At 39.8% G+C, this 21,167-nt stretch overlaps 3 protein-coding genes across 5 annotated transcripts; 1 reads left to right on the top strand and 2 right to left on the bottom strand.

Annotated features, from left to right (window-relative positions):
• Nucleotides 1-258: 258 nt before the first annotated feature.
• Nucleotides 259-3,261, top strand: gpx1b (glutathione peroxidase 1b). Of its 3 annotated transcripts, none has more exons than XM_040158846.1 (3): nucleotides 259-298; nucleotides 444-603; nucleotides 1,940-3,261. In XM_040158846.1, the coding sequence occupies exons 2-3, from the start codon at nucleotides 526-528 to the stop codon at nucleotides 2,288-2,290; spliced, it is 429 nt and encodes a 142-aa protein (XP_040014780.1). In that variant the 5' UTR covers nucleotides 259-298; nucleotides 444-525; the 3' UTR covers nucleotides 2,291-3,261. The 3 variants fall into 3 exon arrangements, with proteins under 3 accessions (XP_040014780.1, XP_040014779.1, XP_040014778.1); XM_040158845.1 differs by lacking the exon at nucleotides 259-298 and adding an exon at nucleotides 299-344; XM_040158844.1 differs by lacking the exon at nucleotides 259-298 and having other exon boundaries at nucleotides 305-603.
• A 664-nt stretch (nucleotides 3,262-3,925) lies between these two features.
• Nucleotides 3,926-15,646, bottom strand: usp4 (ubiquitin specific peptidase 4 (proto-oncogene)). The gene is made up of 22 exons (XM_040158843.1): nucleotides 15,393-15,646; nucleotides 13,921-14,048; nucleotides 13,656-13,786; nucleotides 13,451-13,577; nucleotides 13,135-13,280; nucleotides 12,307-12,368; nucleotides 12,015-12,161; nucleotides 10,454-10,571; nucleotides 10,181-10,354; nucleotides 9,909-10,067; nucleotides 9,246-9,470; nucleotides 8,953-9,036; nucleotides 8,719-8,813; nucleotides 8,433-8,615; nucleotides 8,072-8,298; nucleotides 7,675-7,896; nucleotides 7,506-7,576; nucleotides 7,307-7,422; nucleotides 7,055-7,204; nucleotides 6,040-6,143; nucleotides 5,467-5,555; nucleotides 3,926-5,273 (listed from the first exon to the last, which is right to left on the bottom strand). Exons 1-22 carry the CDS (start codon nucleotides 15,542-15,544, stop codon nucleotides 5,151-5,153), a joined length of 3,033 nt encoding a protein of 1,010 aa, XP_040014777.1. The 5' UTR covers nucleotides 15,545-15,646; the 3' UTR covers nucleotides 3,926-5,150.
• A 279-nt stretch (nucleotides 15,647-15,925) lies between these two features.
• On the bottom strand, nucleotides 15,926-19,597 carry emc3 (ER membrane protein complex subunit 3). Its single transcript, XM_040158583.1, has 9 exons — nucleotides 19,336-19,597; nucleotides 18,756-18,927; nucleotides 18,597-18,654; nucleotides 18,313-18,406; nucleotides 17,532-17,636; nucleotides 17,292-17,373; nucleotides 17,090-17,169; nucleotides 16,823-16,905; nucleotides 15,926-16,741 (listed from the first exon to the last, which is right to left on the bottom strand). Exons 2-9 carry the CDS (start codon nucleotides 18,908-18,910, stop codon nucleotides 16,613-16,615), a joined length of 786 nt encoding a protein of 261 aa, XP_040014517.1. The 5' UTR covers nucleotides 18,911-18,927; nucleotides 19,336-19,597; the 3' UTR covers nucleotides 15,926-16,612.
• Nucleotides 19,598-21,167: the final 1,570 nt, after the last annotated feature.

Below are 21,167 nucleotides of genomic sequence, written 5' to 3' on the forward strand. Positions count from 1 at the left end.
ATTAATGGCCGTAAATGAACATTTCGAAATTTGCTGATTGAAAATGATGAGATACTAAATGGAATAATGAGATAGTAAGTAAAAAGTATGACATACCAAATTTAATTTTGTTTTAAATTTGAATTCCTATTTAATAATGTTTGCTTACCATCAGTAAATATGTTTTTTTTTTTTTATCGTCCCGGGCTTTCATATTACTGTGATGGTGCACTGGAACATTCATGTCGGCCTTCCCGCGGGTTGCTGGGTGTGAACTATCTTGACAGCTAAATACAAGCTCTTTGACCATCATTCAAAGGTAAGATCCGGAGTCTGGAGGAGGTAGAGTGATTCTCGGACACAAGGTGAATATTGTCACTCTAAGTACAGGGAATAGGTGGCACAAGAATGGCTTCGAAATTTTACGACCTCACGGCCAAATTGCTAACGGGGGAACCCTTCAGTTTCTCTTCCCTTCAGGGCAAAGTTGTCCTCATTGAGAATGTCGCGTCTCTCTGAGGCACGACCACCAGGGATTACACCCAGATGAACGAGCTCCACCAGCGCTACTCCAGCAAGGGGCTCGTTATCCTGGGAGTGCCCTGCAACCAGTTCGGCCACCAGGTGAGGACATTAATGTTATACATATGAGGTCTGCACTTTAATTCCTTTTCAGAGGGTTATGATAGTTAGATTTTTTTTTCTTTCTTTCTTTCACTTTGCTACTAATGTTATATTTTATTTCCCCGGAAATAGCCCCCAGCTTTTCGACTTTAAAGGTTACATTTTCAGCTTTCGTAAACGGAGAAGACGAAACGCTTGCAATCAAATTTTTTTTCTTATTCAAATGGACGGAGTTCTGTTGCTATTTTCGGCCTATTTACACATTCAGCTGAACGTCTACTGGGAAGTTTCAGGTTTAGCTTTGTTCTTATTCTCACTCAGTTTGTAACAACGCAACAGACATAATTAATTTATTACATTCGTTAGGCTAATGGTTAAAATATGAAAAGTACACGTTGAGGTCAAGGGGTTGTTTTTTTTTTTTTCATCTAAGCAGTAGTTGCTGTAAGCAGTTGCAGCAACGAGAGAGAATCAGGAAAGAGGAAATTGAATGCCGAGTGGGTTTCCAAGCGGCACGACCGAGTTTTTCAGTTGTTTCAACGTACGTATTGCATGTAATTTTTTTTTTTACTGCTTCTCACACAATGAGCAAAAAGTTATCTATCAGCTCAGAGTTCGTAGCAACCAAACTAGTAACTCATTGTCCGATGGTTCCTGATAACGACGAGTCCTTTAATCCGCAGGCTTCTCTGTGAAATAAGGAAGTCGAACAGACCATGGGCGGGCTCCTTTTTTTGTTTAAGAAAGAGCCAGATTATGAAAAGAGAGAGCTGACTCTGGTATGGAAGAGGGAAGATTTGAGATTTTTTTTTTTTTACAAGTGTGATCTATGACAAACCGAAAGTTGGTTGTGCGTTAGAATAGTTTGCTGATCAGCTCAGATGACTGATCGGTAAAGCATCGAATGACTTAAATGCCATTAATTATATTGTTCTTAACAATTTAAAACCTTTTGTGAGTGTGGATTAATACAAAGCACATATTAGAAGCCGGACTGCTGAGATGTAGACAGCTGAGTTTCCCACCCCCTTTTAGTGCTGCTGGCCACAGATTTCTGCTCGTTTTATTCCATGACAATATCTGGTGATCAGCGCCCTCACAAAGGTTTATTGTAATTTCTGTGATATACATCCATGGGGAGCCGCTGCCATGGTAGACTCTATCAGGGAACCTTTTTAATGTGACTTGAACCTGTCTGCTTCGTGAAAGGTCGCAACAAGAATCCATCAAATTGTTTTGCTGTAACAATTGTTACAGCTGTTCCTATTTTAAGAAGATGCAAACGCTTCTTTTTGAACCACAGGACTTAACATAATCTTATGATCAACCCATACAGGAGAACTGCAAGACTGAAGAAATCCTTCTGTCTCTGAAGTATATCCGTCCTGGAAATGGCTTTGAGCCAAAGTTTCAGCTCCTGGATAAAGTGGATGTGAATGGGAAGGATGCTCATCCCCTGTTCGTGTTCCTGAGGGAAAGTCTCCCATACCCCAGTGACGAGCCAGTGGCTCTGATGAACGACCCAAAGTTAATTATATGGAGCCCGGTCTGCAGGAACGACGTGGCCTGGAACTTCGAGAAGTTCCTCGTTGGGCCCGATGGAGTGCCGTTCAAGCGTTACAGCAAGAAGTTCCTCACCAGCGACATCGAGGGAGACATCAAGAAGCTCCTCAATCAGGCAAACTAATGAACCGTCCTGTTGTTCAACCATTCTAGAGCTTCCACTTGCACCAACTTCTCAGCACTTAGCCAGCATGTGTCCCTGAACACATCTAGGGAAACACCTTTTTGTTCACTTTTTTTTTTTTTCCTTCTCCAGCCTTCTCTAGCCTCTTTCGATGGTTTGACACTTTTCCAGACCGCCTGTGCTCTCTCGTACACAATGACTGTGTTCTGTTCTTTTACTATATGAAGGCATCCTCTGAAACCAACCTAGATGTGAGGGGGGTATCTGACGAAATGTAAAAGACTGAACGTCTCAGCTACATTGGGTGCCTGAAAAGCACTGCTGTGGTTTGAAGTATTAAGAGAAGCAATAAATGTTTTGTTTTTTTTCTCAACATCTTTCTCTGACTGCCTTCAATTGAATTCTGGTTACATTTTAGATTGTTTACTCAACCCAAGCATAACTTCTGACATCATTAGAAACTCTGACAATTTACGGTATTTAAATTCAAACTACATGACAAAGGCTAAACTTAAACAGCGTCCTTGAGCTTGTTTAGAAGTCCTGTTTGAAAATTGCTCTTCTTACTTTACAGACAAAATGAAAAGGTTATTCTGGGTAAAACATACAGCCATAACACATGTAGCAAATCCCAGGTTTGCACACAACGAAAGTGTGATTACTACTGCGCTTTTGTATTGCCCACATATGATTACAGATCATACTTTGTTCTGAAACCAGTCAGAAAAAACAGCATGTAATTAAGGTTTCATCATCTGCAAGATAATTTTGCAATACAGAAAAAGAAATTTAGAAATCACTGAAATCAAGCCAGCTTTGATCTTTTTTTGTGCATTCAATTAGTTCAAACAAACCACTTTGTTGAGGCTTCCAGTCTTTATTGTACTTTGAATTCAAATATTTCTGTTAAAAACAAATACTGTAGATATTGGCAATAAGATAAATATAAGGGACAAGAATTTATACACCTATTTAAAATAGTGTGATTATTTACATCTCATTTATTTTTTAATTTGAATCGCTGTCATGATTTAGGGGAAAGAAAACAAGATTTGCTGCATTTTGGGGCTGAATTGTATTTTCAACCAAGTGTCTAGGATTACAGATGTAAAGCTTCTCTAGTCATAGGCATAAATAATTATTTAGGGAGTCATCTCTGAACAAAATAATGATGGCAGGACCAACCAGCAATAAGGGGCAATTGGACGCCCCACATGTCAACATGCTGTTATGCAACAAAGTCCAGAGTTTATGCCACAGAACAAGAGCTAGATCCATTATTAATACCAGCCAACTGGTTTCACTAGACCTTTGATACTGAGTATGAGTAAATGTATTCTATTTTATACTCAGTTGATCACATTCAAGACACTTGTTATAACTGTGCTTGGTGTAATTGGGATAATTTTGTCTATAAAGACTACATTATGGTAAAACAAAGAGATTGTTTCTTATATTACCAGAAACAATTCAATTGTATTTTACTTCACAGCCAAGTAGTGTATTAAGATCGCTGCAAGGAAAAACAATTGGCTCAAAATGGCATTAAGTTACTGCTGTCATGCCCCAATCTGATGACAGATGTAGATTGTTCCTCATGACTAGGAGCAAGTTCAAGTTTCATGAATAAAGCACCACTTTTGTACTAGTTTATTTTGCTTCACTCAGTGTGCTTTGAAGATATCAAATAACATAGCCATTTCAATACAGAGCTGCATTAATGTACAAGACTAATAAGGACAAGCCATTGCAGGTGAGCTAGGGGTCCAATCAGGCAGCAATCAAAATATGCTTAAAAGACACATTAAAATGATCTGGAAGTGTATGACAGACCATAATGCTTAATGCTAAGGCCAAACCATACAATTCTGTAATGTCTAGATACACCAGAAGCAGGTAGATAAAGTACTCATGGAGAATTCAAAGTGCCTCCTTTTTAGTCAGGTTGCAGGAATCAAAAGGCCGCTTTTGCATCGTGATTACAAAAAAGGAAAATAAAAATTGTTAGCAGGGTAAGACTCCTCTCACAAGTTTTAGAGACAGCAGAGCCCCATGCTGTGCGTCAAATAATAAAAAATGATGGCTGATCAAGAGCAAGGCCGAAAAAAAACAGCTTCTGCCACAACTCATGTCAAGACCCAGATGTTTAAAACCTTTAAACGAGACATCCCCTTTGTGGTTTAGACAACACAGACCCTGCAGGCTGGGAGCACAACCGCAGCAGCAGGATCCCCATCAGTAATCCACTCTACACAGGTGGCATAAGGTCACAGAAATTCTCTCAACAAGCATGGCATGTATTTTTCTCTGTGCGCATCACACTGTTAGAGTTTGCATTTGCGTCAGCACAGCAGGATTATTAGAGATAAATCTAGGCAAAATGCCAGTTATCTTGCTAATGTCTCAACAGTTGGTACATTTTAACATAAATAACTTGGAAACGCTTTGGTTGAAAGAAGATGTGCATTTTGGCTTTTTTTTTATATATATTTCTGACTGTTGTTGTGGGCAACAGAAACATTTGTTAATCTATGCATTTGAGGGCACTTCTAACATTCTGTTCATCCAGTGAGAGGATCTATATCCATTTATATTACTCTTAGTTCCAGAATAGTAAACTATGTTCAGAAATCAGTAGGCCACCCGCTGCAGTGAGGAAGTCTCTCAGGTCACTCTTCTGACAAGGCTGTTGGCTCTAGTTAACAAAATACAAGACAAAAATCAAATAAAATACGGGAAAGGTAGGTTAATGACGTTAAGTCTGTGGAGCCCTCTGTCACTAAAGTAGCTTTGTGTGTGCATCCAAGTGTCTCTATTTGCTGTATGCATTTCAGTGCGTGTCCCTTCGCGTCAGGGCTCCTCAGTTTGTGTCCATGTGGTCGTCGGCTGCTTCAGGGGCTCCTCCCAGCGAGGCCGAAGGCTGAGGTTTGGAGGGGGTTTCCTCGTCTCTGCGCTGATAGAACAGCACGTAGGCTGCTTTAGTCTGCAAAGGGTGGACAAGGATAGGATTACCCTACAAAAACAGGGACACTTGACACCGAGGACAGAAAGCCGAGAAGGCTGAGGACTTCTCATTCAAGCATTAGTCACTGGATAAAAACCACAAATACTGCATCTCTGAGGGTATACAACTATAGGATCAATAGATTCTTGAACATTTCAGAGTCAAAACTCACCACAATCTGGTCCTCTGAGGCAGATGAGACACTACTGTCATCAAAGTAATACCACTTTCCATCCACTTTATTCTTGCCATAAGCTGTGTCTGTAAGACAGAAGGAAGTGTTAACACACAGCTAATTCAGGCCATTTGTTTACCCAGGAAGAGATAAAGGAAAAAAAAAAAAACTAAATCAGACTAGTTCACTATGAATGGTCTGAGTAAAAAAAAAAAAAAAAAGAAAAACAGTCATTGAGTCCACAAAGAACAATGATGCTTGAAGCACTTTGCCATATTAGAATTTAATCAATTACAGTCCCCATGGAGACAAAGTTGTGGTTCAGCACCCCATCTGTTGACACGCACCGTGTGCATGTTTGAAGATTCAACAAAACTATGTTGGGACAAGAACTAGTGAGTTCCATCTGACAATAAAAGGGTTTACGTTAAAAAAAGTTATTAACAGGTCTTTATGACATTTTGATGTGGAGTGAAATTGACCTGTGCTTTCTGCCCCAGAAGAAAATTAACTGCTATTTAAGCGATTAAGAAGACAGAGGGAAGAGGGGAAAAATGAACAGTGACTTACAGTGACCCCCTCCCATTCCTCCATAGTGGTTTGACACGGCAATGAGGTCATATATGTAAGGGCTGGCCTTAGGGTCACACACAAACTCGGACATGTTCAGATCCCTGACAAAGAAAATACCATTAATCACAGGGGACTAAAATGGCATTGCCACTACACTGGAACTGAGTTGTAAAACAGACTGAGTGTAAACAAAAATATATAAACAGTAAATTCCTTAAGAGTCACACTTAAATAAAGGACACAGGATATGGGCCTAAGCCATGCTTAGTAAGCATGAGTCAGCCTTTTTAAAGCGAGAATTCAGTAACGTGTTTATCTGTTTCCTGGTTTTCTGGTGGATCAAGTCCCTCAACAGAAGTCAATATGTGCTGCACACACAGTGGTAAGAGTGAGACAAGTAGCTGTTGGGCCACATAATTATGAGGCAACTTCTCCATTTTAAAACAAAGGAAAGTTTGTACTGTGCCAACCAAAGAACATACAGAGTTGAAAGGATACTATTGAAAGCAGTATCAGTTACACAACAACAGATAACAACAGCGAGAACACAGGTCAAATTGTTCTTTGGAGTATGAGGTAAGTTCTCAGTACAGTAAAATAAATATTTCCTAGTTCAGACCTCCAATAAGTGTCTTCTGTGAGTTTCAGACTACAGCTCCCTCTACTGTAAAAGTCCCACAGATGCTGCAGAATTTCTGAGTTGCTTTTGCACAATCTTCAAATGACAAACATTATGCTCAAAACTAAGTGAAATAATTTGCAACAGCAGCTCATTTTGTCACAAGATGTGAATTTTTTGTTCAAATGTATGACTACAAAAGTTGTAACGATACATGCTTCATTTATGTATTTTCCTTTACTGTTCGATGCAGTAAAACACCTTTACATATTGAGAAACCTGTGAATGAACACTTGTTTCTGAGGATGCCATTGAATGACAAGAGTTTGGAGTCCATGCCAACTGTCTCTACCCCTTTGATGATAAGGTAAATGAGAAATCCTGCCTGCATACCTGATGGGAAAGTCCACCACTGTGTCCAGCTTGTCCCTCCAACACCGGTTGTAGGAGAAACGCTTCAGGTGAACTACCAGAATGCGAGGCAGGGACCACAAGTCAAACTTTTTTGTGGCCTGTTGGTGTTTCTTACATGTGGGACAATACCTGCATAAGAAAGATTAGGTTTATATGACAATGGTGGTTTAAAAAAAAAAAAAAAAAAAAAGGTGTTTGAGACTGAATTAGGCTGTAGTTGTAAACCCTTACCATGGATCGTGTTCTCCAAGTGTCTCCATGGTTGTAAAGAGCTCAATGCACTCCCTCAGAGCCACAGTGGCTTTCTTTTTTTGGGGTTGGAGCATGCTCTCGTGCTTCTCATAGGCCTGCACGCAATATTTACACAAGTATAAATAGACTGGTTGCATATTCTGTGACAGATCTGCCTGATGAATATTAACCCACTGACCTCTGCTTCCTGTTCATCATAACACAGTTTCTTTGACTCTGTGTCCCAGTCAATTGCCACTGTGGAATGTGCTGCAGAGGAAGGAGGTGGGAGAAGCTGTGTCAATGCGAAGTGGCTATGAAAAGTAAAACTATGGATGCAATCGTAAGTTTACAAAATTAACACTGACGATTAAGTTTTAGGACATTTCCATCACAAGGCAGTGGGCTGATGTTGGCTGTTCCGTAAGAGTTGACTATGCTGAAAGTGAAGAGCTTGGCTGGCGAACAACACAGCTTGGCTGTCTCTCCTTTAGACCCATTTTCCAAGTCAGAGGTCTCCTCTTCCTCCTCCTCGGACTGGCCATTCTCCGGCTCTGGGCTCACCTGGTGGTCCATAGCCTCCTCTTCACCTGAACAAACAACTCGAAATCTCATCACTTTTGATTTTTATTTCATGGCTAAATTTTGTAGTATTCTTGGTTAACATCAATATAAAAAAAGTATTCTGAAGGATAATGGCTTTCTGATGAGTGTTTTCCTTTACATTACTTTAAATTTGGTGACAGATAACCATCAGATAATTACCATCATATAGCCCATTAGTTGCATTGCAGGTCCCTGAGTGGTTGCTGCCGTTACTAGAGCTGGCACTGCAGGAGGCTCCGTCTGATAAGGGGCTGCCACAGCCACCCAGGCCCGCATTGAGACTAGACGATGTGGAACATTCAGGAGCCTGGCTGCAGCTGGCAAAGGTGGCTGAGGCTGAGGCCCTGCTTTCACTGCTGGGGCTCTGGGAGTGTTTTACATAGCGTCTACATGGGGGGACAAGCAAAGATTATTTAACAAGGCAGCAGCCTAAACCAAAGATGGGATAATTCACTAATACACACGGTCACTATACTGTAATGTGGTGTCATTCCTTGTTACCCGCAAAGTAGGTTCTTACCCAATCCTCTCAAGGATCTTGTCATATAGAACATCTGCTATGAGGTTGTGTCTGGGCACAGTGATGAGTAAAGGCTGGCCAAATAGCATGGTGCTTGTGGAGCTTCCAGCATGCTTGGAGTGGCGCTCCCTGAAATATACAGGCAGGTTCATCCTCTCACTGTCCTCCTCCTGTACCTCATACCTGCAAAGAGCATTAACACATACATTACGCACACATATTAACAGTTAGTCACCGGGGTGACTAACTCCAGACATCTCATCTTTTGGTCAACAACAAGACTTACACAAAGATGTCATCTTTTTCCATGATTTGGTTGAGGCCATCATCCCGTCTATAAATTTTATGGAACCTGTGATTGTAAACATCCGCCACCACCATCTAGAAGGATGAGTGAATTGTAAAGTTAGCACTAACTATTTCCATTTCAACCTAAAACAAACAACAACAAAAAAGTCGAGCTGGGAGTGTAAAGAACCCTTCACTTCATTCTGTTGGTGTAAAAGAAATAAGTTCTAACATTTTCTGGAGGGATTCCACAGAGTTTGGACAAGGCGCTGCACAGGTCTGTCACTGTACCCAGTTTGGGGACCACCACTCGATACTGCCAAACAAACAAAAAAAATTATCATGATCACTGTCAGTCACTTTGTTAAATGCTTGAGCTTTTAGTAATCCAAGAATTGTAAGTACAAAAAAAACTATTTTTAAAAACTAGAGTGCTAGCATTAGTTAGTTGGTATTAATTAGTATTAGTTTAACTGCAGTTGTTCAAGTCTAGAGCCAAAACCCTGGATCATAATTCCAACTCACCTGTGTGGGTCTAGACTGGGGGTCGGATCGCACCAGGAAAACCTCCATGGTACGGTCCTTTTTCATGGGCAGAGGCAGTGTGAGGTAGCAGAACGGGTCAAAGGTGACAGACACCTTGGAGCACTCCGGGCACACCAAAGTGGATTTGAAGAGGCCGTGGAAAATATCAACTATAATAGAATCATTGCGCAAGCGGTGGTTTGTCCAGGCTTCCTTGGCAACAATCTGTAATTGCACAGCCAACAGAGAAAAACTTTCATTAGATACCATTTTAAAAACTCAAAAGATGAGGCTAGTGTACAACTTGATACTGTAAAGAAATTCTTCAAACCTTTTTGTTCTTATGTTACTATAAAACAGTGTAAAACAAAGCACACAATGTGGAGCTTCAAAAAAAATTCCTATGCCATGTCCGGCTGTTACAGACTAGCAGTCCTTGGAGCTCAGACAATCTCTCGATTTCATTTTCCTAAATCAAAACACTACAAAGCCAGGATTGCCTTGAATATCGATATTTAAGTGGTATCATATTCCGGCAGACTGAGCCTTTAAATTAAGTTTTTATTTACCTTTTTTGGATACAAAATGCTCCTGAAAAAGTATACCACAAAAAGTCCACGGTTTGAAAATCAGTATCATGCGAGTATCGGGTTTGCGCTATACCTCATCTGGACGGCCCTCTGCATCCCTCAGGGCCAGATAAGGCTTCTTCTTGACACGGTTCAGATCTTCATGGAGCCCGTCCAGCAAAAAGGCCAACAGCTCCTGCGAGTCCTGCTGCTGGTAGCCTGAAAACTGGGGGGCAAAGCGTCCGACCTGGGTCTGAAAATTTAAAGGTTAATTTTATTAACTTTGTCTACCGCTTTAAGATTATGACTGGATATTTCTCAGTCAGTATACAGTCACTTGAGATAGGCTTATCTGACACAACTCACTTTGAAGGTACGTGGGGCCACATAGCTGCTGCGGCTCAGCCACATCTGCTTTACTAGATCAGCATAGGCTTCAGCTATCTCACCCCTCATTCCCAGGGGATTCTCTCGGTTAATCTCTGCCTCATACTGGTCATTGAGGAAGTACTCTGTGAGAGGAGATGCATTGCTCAGGCACTGGAGGAAGAGAAGAGAAAAGTGTGGATTATGTGAACATAATACCCAAAAACATGATAGCTGTCTCTGTCTGAATCGAATTGTAGCATTGTGTTTTACCTGGAGGGCAGAGTTCATGAAGCATGTGTTGCCCAAATTACTGAGACCACACAGGCCAGGCTGCGACTGTGACTCTCTGTAGTTGTAGGAGGAGCTGTATGAATTGTAGCCCCCCAATCTGTTGGAAGACAGATATGTTACTGTTGAGCTCTTGTAGCCACTGTAATGTGATGAAGCACATACTTCAGGCATATGTTTAAACATGGGAGTCAAATGTGTTACATACAATATTAGATTAACTCAAACAAAACGTCACTTGGATAGAACAAATTAACCAGTTATCATGCATACCTCTAGGAACTGTCAACCACTGATACCACCTTCAGCTGAAGATTATCATCACCACATTCTTACTCTCATTTTATAAACTGGCACATACAGTCATGCAAATCTTGAAGTACTATATACCCATAAAACATTAAATGACAGATTTGCTTTTTGTCTAATCAAATAACGTCTCAACAACATATGCAAATTCCTTCAAAGTTATTGTTATTTTCTGTTTAATGTCTGTGTCTGTGTCTGTGTCTATAGCACGCACACATGTACAAACACATGCGCACACACCAATATTCAGCAGAAAACGAGTTATGGTACTTTAATACTTGGACTGCAGTTAAAAGTGAATTCAGCGCTGAATTCCCTAAGTCAGTTCTGCAGTTTTATCTTATTTCCCATTAGAATTGTATGCCCTGTGCCTGGATACACTAGTAGTGTGACAAACCTTATGCCTGACTCAAGTGTGAGCCCAAGTCTTTCTCTGTATACTACATTTGTTATTATGTCCAAGAACACTGAAAAAGTTTTTGAAAACTATTCTTCATACTGACTAATTTCACTGTGACCTCTGGTTCCAGAGTAACTATATCTAATGCTATCCAATACAACAGCCCTGCAGTGAAGCCTACCCTTTACGAACTATATTATATTATGTTTTTGCTAACATCTATAAATAGGGGCGGACAAAGTATAATGAAAATCTTCCAATAAAACGTAATCTGTCTACAGTCTCAAAAGTAACCGTGAAGTGGAATACACTAAGGTACTGGATATAGCTCCATGTACTAAATAGACTTTTAATTAAGTGTATATCCTTTTCCAAATAAAATGCACCCCTAGACAAAACAGTTAATCAACTCCTCAGTAATCCTATTTAAGCTCTGAGCAGCAGTGATCTTCATAAACAGCAAATGCCGCACATTAAGGACATAATGCTTTTTTAAGTAAGTGCTGTAATGGACCCATGAATCCACAGTACAGTAACACCTTGTTATTTCATTATGTATTCCTCACCATGCGATATATGATTAAAACTATGCTGATACGGCACCCTAATTTATTTATTTACAGTATCAGATACCAGCCTGCTTTGAAATGGTTGTTCAAATGCACTGGTTTTCTGGGTGACACACAATTTGCACTTGAAAGCAAACAAAACACATGCAAGACAAAAGAAATGTATGCCCAAATTTACTAAACAACATAGGCAAATATTAAAAAAAATAAAAATGAGGGAGACAGTGAAATTTTGGGATGGGTGGTCAGAGAAAAGAAATCTTGCCTGTTGCCGGATGAGGTGCTGTTGTTGAGTGTGTATCCAGGGCTACAGCTGCTGTCTCCATTGGCTACTGTTGAGGAGATACTGGCTGATGAGTTAGAGGAGAGTTTTGGGGAGGTAGTGAAATTCCTGGATGGGGTTGTACTGGATCTAGTAAGGAGAAGCAAAAGCATGTTTCAGAAAAGCACATTTCTATAAATTACTTCAAATTCTCAATGTGTAAACTTAGGATACAATGCACCTTTTTTTCTGAATATTAAAAAAAAAAAAAAAAAAACACAAAGTTGTTGCTTACTTGGGATGGGAGGCTTGTCTGGGCCACGTACCATCCTCATTCTTGCGCTCAATCACTAGCACCTGTGGGAAAACAAGCTGAATGAGAGCTAAACTGCCATAATTGACCTTCATGTGCTATCACATCCCAAGCTTGAATTTAATACTATACATGTGCGGAATGCTACCAAGCTTCGGCAGCTGCAGGTAGGTACATCAACTGCACTTTGACATGTAATTAAACAATTTTTGACTTTTTTTATTCTAAGAAACTGTATTGACCTCTAATTTACTTTTGTCAGGACAGATTTGGAGTACAATATCTGCTGGGGTAAATAAAGACTTTGTTTCATGCCTTCGTCAATGCAGCTCCTGACTATAAAATAAAGGGGGTGGGCATGGCATGTATATAAATGCTAGCCAATACAATGTCCTTCCAATACATACTACATGTGCTTTATGTGTTAAGATATCTCTCCGTTTCCTACACCCAGTTCACGCCCCAATTCATGTAAAGAAAACACTAAATATATATCATACCTTACATTATCCTTGCAATACAACACCATCATAAGTGTCAAAAATTACAATACAGTTGAACCGTAACCTGTCCTGCACAGTCTCAACAAGAACTGCATATCATAACCTTAACTATATATATGCATTTTATTGTGGGGCTAATGTATTATATTACATTAGACTCCTGTTACTTTGTAAAATGCCTGTAAATTAATTATGTATGCACAGTGAGCGCCAGTATGTTACTAGGGTGTGGTGTTCTTTCAAAGAAATAAGGAAGAAAGTCTATCAGTGATCTGAAGGTTATTTGAATAACAAAGCTCTACTCTACCTGCCCCTGGAAGAGACCAGCATCCTGTACAGTGCTGTCTGGCTTGTTCAGCTGCTCATAGGTGTTGCTCATGTATTTGTTCCAGAGCCGCGTCTCCTTCTCTGATGGGATATTGAACAGTGTCCTCATCTCCTTCTCTATCGTATCTGGGAAAAAGGGATTTGCAAGACTTGCTTATTATCTTTCCTGCGTATTTTTGACACAAAACACATTAAATGAATGACACTGTATAGAAATTCCCAGTGTGTAGGTCGCCATCTATTTGCTTTTATTCAAAGCAAAGTTGACTTTATTGGCCATTCATGTAAACCCTCACCTATAGTATCAGCTTTACTGAAATGACGTGTGACCACATTGTCCATGTTGTCATTCTCACACAAATTCAGCTCCAGCAGATAGACCTCCACCTTACAGTGCTTTACAAACATGCCATGTTCAACCACCTAGAGAAGAAAGAAGACATTTAGGAGCCCCATCCATAAGTGAATGGTTGAAATGAAAAATATATTCAACAGCATTACCTTCCTGACGATGGGTCTCTGACCCTCAAGGCAGCCGTACCAGCTGACAAGCTTATTCCATGCCTCAGTGGGTACAAGGACATAGTCCAACTCATCTATAAGGTGCTCTTTCAGGGCCTGAGTCTCCTGGTCTTTATGAAAAAATAAATAAAATGATGACCACAGGCTGAAAAAAACAGTTCTTTTAATGTACATGTGGAATTGGTGTTGTTCTCAACAGTTATCAAAATTAACGCCCAATATTCTTTAAAAATTACAGTTTTACCTGAGAACAGCCCAGAGTTATCAATTGGGCCTGGATAGAGGCTACGTTCTCCAACATTGTACATATCCCAGCTGTCAAATCCCACATACTTCTTCCACTGTTTGAACCACCGGCTGTCTATTAGATACCTAAAACAAATTGGTTGGTAATAGTGAATTACAAACATATCATACTTTGATTATTTGTCCTGACACTTTAACATTTATATTTCATGAAGGATTTTTTGGTCACCTGATATATTCGGGATATCAACAGGTCAAATGTGATAAAATGCATGGTATTTCAAGAGAGACTGCTCTCACGCTTATGCCAACCCAGAGCATTATGCAACATCAAACTGCCATGGCATTTGCAGATATAGTAACAGCAAGCTAGTTTGACTTAATCTAATCACAAGCGAGAATCTTCTTTAGTTAATAGGCTTTTTAGCAAGTATTCACACAGTAAAATGTTGGGTCATTTTACTGTCACAATTTATGCCAAAGCCACAAAATTGGAGATGTCTCGGTCAAAGTAAGGTGTATAATCTTTGCCCTTTAACTTGAGGTTAATTTCCCCAACCTATGCAACAATGTTAGTGTGCTTGTGGAAAAACAAATTTTAGCCTGAATACTATCTGGTGGTAGTTCATTTTTAACTTCAGTATAATGAGACATTATCTGTAAGCGGTGCCTGACTACTTTCCACAACCATTTGAAAATGTTAGGTGAGTATATAGTTGTTGACAGAGATAATAACCGTGGCCGGTTCTTCCCTTGATGCCCCTTTCTATCAACAAAGAATGCAGTTGAAATGTTAATTGCTAATCTGACATTTCTCTGTTGTAATATATATTTGCTGAGGTAAAGTCTCTTAAATACATCTGGCTGCATTTTGCCCAGGCCGAGATGGTCTTTGATCTGAAACAGTGTTAGCTAACACAGGTTGCTGGCCAATTAAGAAACACGTCAAACAAATTTGACTGGCATGTCACAACAAGCAGATAACGCCACCCCATAATATTCCTGTCATCGGGCCCTATTCCTGATCACTAATCTAGTAACGAGTCGGTCTGACCGGCAGGCGAATCCACCACTTAAATCCAGGGCCTTTCCTACCAGCCGACTAGCTACAACATCAGTCAACGTCAGGCATTAACGTTAAAGTACAGTAAAGATGGGCTACTTTAGTAAGACATGTTAGTTTGGTTGTTTACGACCAACGTGGATAGATGTTACTACAGGCACCAGTCCTAACAGAGAAATAGAGCCGGACTGGAACTAGTCGAGTTAGCAACTAGCCTGCTAAGTTGCTAAACATTAGCTGGCCAAAATATCAGTATCACCGCAGCTTCCGTTTTCAGACTTGGAAGCATCGGTGTCGATAGCTTGCCAGCTTTAGCATGCTAGCATTTCCTGTTCCTCACTAGCTAATGTCAGATAGCTAACGCTAGCTGAAACACCCAAGTAAGATTGGCCGTTGCAGATTCTTACCATTCGTCGCCCTTTCTTAGAGTTGTTTTCAAAAGCGACCCAATAGTCTGTTTTTGACTTTCGGTTGAAGGGGTTGGCATTTGTGCGGCTACCGGCTCCGAGTCGGAGTCTGCCGCGCCACCCGACTCGGGTCCGCCTCCCTCGGCCATCATGCAGCGAGTGTGCCGGTATCGTGAACGCGCGGATGGAAGAGACGCACTTGGGCGAGCTTCAGAGCGGCGCTGCTCATGGGAAACGTTCTTCCTCTACGGTCGGTACACAGTAGATCCGAGCTGCTGATGCCGCTCCGTGTGACTCTTCTGTCATTACCACCGCCAAAGCAGCCAGTGAAAATGCTAAAGTAGTGCTAACCAACAGTATACTATAAGGTCTTCTCTACAGAAACATCCGTGTATTGTTGTGACCCCACAGCATCTTCTGGGGAAATCAACAAAAACCTCAACACTAACACTGACATGCACGCACACACACACAAAATTAGATATTATGGTGCATTAAAACAAATAACACCGAGTATTTAGTCAAAACAGGCTTTATACTGTACAAAACACAGGGGAGTTACATTACAAAATTAAACAGTCTACATACTTTAAAAACAATATTTAAACCACACAAACAGATTCTCTGCCACCAACTAATCCGTTCTGGGTCTACTTCCAACTTTAGGGCAGCTGACACAGAACGGCTCCATCTATGATCTAACAAAAGAATTTTTCAAGATTGTTATAGTTTCATTAAACATAATTCAGACCTTTAAAATAGTATTGTATCTTACTTCTTAAACATAACAATATATGTAAAAATTGAGTCAGCTAATCCAGCTGTGTATGACATAAGAAAAAAAAACTAGGTAGTTCACATTCTATTACCTAATGGCATTACGATGGCATACAGTTGGAAGCTAATAATAATGCATTTCAATAAGCAAAAAGCCACTTAATTTCTCCCAAACATCTCATTGTCTCAAAGGTGAAAAAACAAAGCGATGCTTTACAGAATGCATGAGACAGCAGCAGAACCAGTGTATTTTAAGTCATATCAGATATTTTATGGACAGGAATGAAAAGGTAATACATGTGAAGATACAAGGACCACAAATAAGTGAATGTAAACTTGTCATAACATAAAGGGATTTGTCCCTTCTCTGTCTTTAACCAAAAACAAATCCCTGCAATGATCAAAATTCAAATTGAAGGCTCCAAGTAGAAGTGACCAGGCCATCAGAAGATACCACTTGGCAGCTCCTTGTTAAACATGCCATCAAAGTCAAGCTCCCTGCTCATCAGATCCTCCTCCACACTCTCCAGCGCCCACTGATGGTCAGTCAGTTCCAGTGCCTCCCATTCAGCCTGAAATCAAGGATAAATATCACATGAACAACTGAGCAAATCATATTATCATTAACTAATTACGCTGACACTACTATATACCTTGAAAGCTTTATTTGTATCTGCAGGCATGGCCATGGCGGCACCACTCATTTGCTCCTGCATAATCCTCGACTGATCTGCACCTTTGGGAAATGCAACAATTGAACAATATTATTGAGAATGAATCAAATAACTACTTATAATGTGACAGGGTAGCTATTACTGCTGAACCTTCTGAGATTCAGCATAAAACATTCTCATGTTATCAAACTTTACAATTTGATGCAACAAAATACTCAAGATCATCTTAAAATTTGCTAAAATTACCATTATCCTGGCCTAGAATTAACGAGTACATGCTTCGTAGTCCAAAGACATTCAGGAAGTACCACGACGCTGAGCTCACCCTAGATGGTAAATGCGCACAGAAACAAACAGAACAAATCACAAGGTCACACACTAATATTCTGAAATTAATAAATAATGACTAATACAGTGTCTCTTGATAGATCTTGTTATATTAATTTACCAGGAAGCATCCAATGAGAGCAGCTCTATTCCTTGCTGCAACATGGGCTTGAAGCGCAGAGTGAGAGGGAAGGGAACCTTAGCTGTGTGAAAGAGAGTGCAGAAAAAAACTCAGTGTAGAATTTCCGCATGAACCATATCTTGGTTCATATCCGGTAGCAACACAAACTCAAAGTTATTTTTGTGCATGCCAAATTCTGCACGATAAGCTGCAAGATCTGCAAGGGAGTGAGATCATTACTTGTTACAAATCCTGAAAAGGTCCAGTTGATCCAGCCTCCAATGAGGATCATGGGAAGCACATTGGTGACATTGCCTTTCATCATGTCCGTCAGCATGCTGGGATCTGTGAAAAGATGCAATGAGCAACAAATTCACTCAAGAACTCCTGTAGGTTTGTTTTATTATAGTTAATAACAGAGTTTGCTGCTCTATACAAATGTGAATGTGTCAGATTAACAGTATTTTGTGGAAAATACAGACATAAAGCACAAAACACCAAAGAGCTGGACATGTATTCATGGACACTTTCGTTTATACTAGCAAGACCAACTGGTTTACACTCAATGAGAGAGAGAGGCTGTCAAGTTGATGGACCATATCTGCAGTATGTATCCTAGCATCCTGTATTCCTGTTCCCGGGTTTCAGTCTTATGTTAAATGCTCTAGTTTTTTTATTCATACAGGTTGGTTTAATAGTAGGACAATTCTTTTATCTGCCCTGGACATAATTTTTATAATTAAGGTGTGACAAAAAAGAATGCCAGCAATGACAAGATGATATAGGAGAAGAAACACTCCTACTCCTGAAGTAATGCTTTGAAATTCTGTTATTCCATTCTGTTTTGAGATTGCCAATGGGTAGCATTTCGGCCATATACGATAAGACTTACATTGGAATACTGCCAATATATCGAATTGTTCTAATAACCTATCTGAATTTAACGAGAGTTTCTGTATGAGACTTCACTGTGGATTACGGTACTGAAGATTGCATCAAGTACTTTACTTAAAAGGATTACCTGTCATTGGAGAGGGTGGAACAACCTTCCTTTTGGTCTTCTTAAAAAATCCATCTTCTTGATTATTGAAGTAGAACTTCCTCATCAAAAAGGACTAAAAGAAAGACAGATCTTCAATAACACTGCCTTACACACTGTAGTTGTGACAAATACAAAGACCAGTGGTTTTATGTTGGATTTTGTATATTTCAGACAATATTTTGCATGAGTTGGCAAGTGAATAGGAGAACTAATTTAAGAGAATAACGTGTGAAAACAATGCAAATTTAAAAAAAAATCCTTACCTGTTTGGGAATGTATTTTCCATTTTCTCTGAGTATTCTGCTCCGAATAAGAACCTGGCTGGATCGGGAGATGGGAAAACAGATTCAAATTAACAGATTCAAATTTCAATTTTCTATTTTTTCAAACGTGATTCCAGCTCACAATTATAACTTACGTACCTGTCAGAAACCTGCTCTAACGTCAACTTCTTCTCGCTCTGAAGAAGAATAGAAACATAATGCCGTATCACCCCAACGAGAAAGGTGATGAAGACAATGGGCAACACCACCCAGAGTCGAATATTGGAGTCCAGCAGAAGCTCCGGCTCCGCCATTCAGCCTAATAGCTAAACTGAAGAGTCAAAGACACAGCAAAGCCAGCGTAAGAGACATACTTTCAGCAGGTAACAGGCAATTTTAACACGGCTTTTATTCGCCCAAAATACTGAGGTAACGTTCCAAGTAATGTGAGGCCTGTTTTCAGTAAGTTTGGTAAATTACCAAGAAGATTTATGTCAAGCAACGATTGAGCCTCAAAACTACATAGGGATGGGCTGTCAGTCCAGTTAGCTAGCTAGCCAGCGTCATTAAGGTAACGTTAATTATAGGTGTCAAGCTAACGAACTACCCCAGGCTCTACTTTAGAAAGTGGAAATAATCTGTTATTTAATAAAACAGAAACTACGGTGTATGAAACTACGACAGAATAACATAGCTAACGGTTGTGGTTCGTCAATGTTAACGTTAGCCAGCTGGCTACCTTCTTCCTGGTGGTGTCCGGGTCACAGTTGGTGGGAGCTGGCGAGTCGTCTTGGCGCACTGACCACCACTTGCAGCGTTTTCTCCAGCTGCGAGAGACGCAAATCATGCGCAGTGTGGGACAGTTAAACGAATTAAGCAATCTTTAACAGTTCGTATCCACTGCCGCGGCCATTGCGTCGTGGTAATGACTCTGAGGATGAGAGCTGATGTCTGCTTCTGCAGCTCATCCGCATCTCGCTCCCTGGGACTGCAGCGCCACCCCGCGGTGATGCAGGAAGTGTCTGGCCGGGCCAGCCTGTGTCCCCCAGCCAGTGGTGGTCAAAGTGTGAAAGCCTGTGGTCCATGACAGTTGTGGCCGGGGCGAACAGCAAAGAGTTCGCGCCTGTCTTCCCCAAAAACTAAGACAGGGGGGAAAAAAAGGCGGCACTCGTTCAAAAAAAAAAAAAGAGAAAGAAAAGAATCATCTATTGTGTTGATCTTATGAGTAAATGTACTTGCAAACAATAAGCTGATAACATTGATAATATAGATATGAGAATATAATATGTATGTCATTTACTAGTAGGCAGCCAAAGACAAGACGGATAGCCAATTTATTTTATTGTTCCTAAATATGAACCAAAGAGAAAGTTTAACAGCATTTTTGTTTGAAGTTAAGACATTTGTCTAAAAATCAAAGCATCTTTATTAGAGCTTCATAGATACCCATTTAGGAATTAAAGGTAATAACGAGGTAGATAAACATGCAGAGCAGGAATGATAGATAATAACAATGCAGGGGCTAAAGGGATGTTTCGTTTTAAAACAACCAGTAAGATCAGTGGAAAATAGAAACATGTCAGTAGCTGTTTATATGTGATAACAGATAATTCCCTGCAAGGGTGCATGGAAGTGCAAATAGTACTGGAATAATATTAATTCCATGGATGGCATGGAATATGTCATAAATTACTTTATATATATATACTGTATAGTCGGTGGTTTATTTAAATACATTCTTGTACATATACACATCTATCTATTAATGAGTCGCTTGGATTTACATTTGACAGAAATTGATAATATGTACATATTGCACAATTTGTACTAAGCCGATATATATTTTTTTTACCGTATGTAAGTACTGTATAGATTTTTCCCCACACCATCATAAATTATATAGTTTTCAGTTTAAATACACATTGTCCTCTAACATGTAACATCATCATCATTGTAAAACATAAATCTGAGCACACTATATATATTGTATTTAGACACATATAAATGCATATGCTGTACATAACCACCTACTTCATACATATAATGTAACCTATTGCATTATTCATTATTGCACCTTGGCACTGTTGTATTCTTGTTTACAATTAACACAAACGGCTTGACATGTATATAGACATTGTATGTTGTTGTTCATTGTTGATTCTTATTTATTTTTTCATGCTACTTGTATGTACATAATAGTTATCTATTTATGTTTACCTGTCTTTGTTCAGCCCTGTTGTCCTTGTTTTTAGCTGTATGTCTCTTTCTGTCTATCATGTGAAAGATGTTTTTGAAACTGTGTGTAAGGATGTTTAGAGCAACAAAGTCAAATTCCTTGAGCACATATTTGCCCAATAAAGACGATTCTGGTTCTGATAATACAGAGTTATACCACAATGTAGCCCAAAACAAGGTCAAGAAAAAGGTCAATCCTGTTATACTTACTTAATACAGTATATTCCTGTTTATTTCTTTGTCCACTGTGATGACCCCCAACTGTAAATCATCCTGATCAATGGGTGGCAGCAATGAGCACCTTTTTGCCAAAAGTCTTATCAAAAAAAGAAGAAT

Source organism: Xiphias gladius, chromosome 21, assembly GCF_016859285.1.
Source record: "Xiphias gladius isolate SHS-SW01 ecotype Sanya breed wild chromosome 21, ASM1685928v1, whole genome shotgun sequence".
Taxonomy (NCBI): domain Eukaryota; kingdom Metazoa; phylum Chordata; class Actinopteri; order Istiophoriformes; family Xiphiidae; genus Xiphias; species Xiphias gladius.

Excerpts from the sequence above, each read along its gene's own strand:
- gpx1b (XM_040158846.1), top strand. The coding sequence starts at position 526 with ATGAACGAGCTCCACCAGCGCTACTCCAGCAAGGGGCTCGTTATCCTG. Across the intron at positions 604-1,939 it reads GCAACCAGTTCGGCCACCAG|GAGAACTGCAAGACTGAAGA; the intron begins GTGAGGACATTA and ends CAACCCATACAG.
- usp4 (XM_040158843.1), bottom strand. The coding sequence starts at position 15,544 with ATGATGGCCGAGGGAGGCGGACCCGAGTCGGGTGGCGCGGCAGACTCC. Across the intron at positions 13,281-13,450 it reads CAGTAAAGCTGATACTATAG|ATACGATAGAGAAGGAGATG; the intron begins GTGAGGGTTTAC and ends CCTTTTTCCCAG. Across the intron at positions 5,274-5,466 it reads CCTCAGAGGACCAGATTGTG|ACTAAAGCAGCCTACGTGCT; the intron begins GTGAGTTTTGAC and ends CACCCTTTGCAG.
- emc3 (XM_040158583.1), bottom strand. The coding sequence starts at position 18,910 with ATGGCGGAGCCGGAGCTTCTGCTGGACTCCAATATTCGACTCTGGGTG. Across the intron at positions 18,407-18,596 it reads GAAAATACATTCCCAAACAG|TCCTTTTTGATGAGGAAGTT; the intron begins GTAAGGATTTTT and ends TCTTTCTTTTAG. Across the intron at positions 16,906-17,089 it reads AATTCTAGGCCAGGATAATG|GTGCAGATCAGTCGAGGATT; the intron begins GTAATTTTAGCA and ends CATTTCCCAAAG.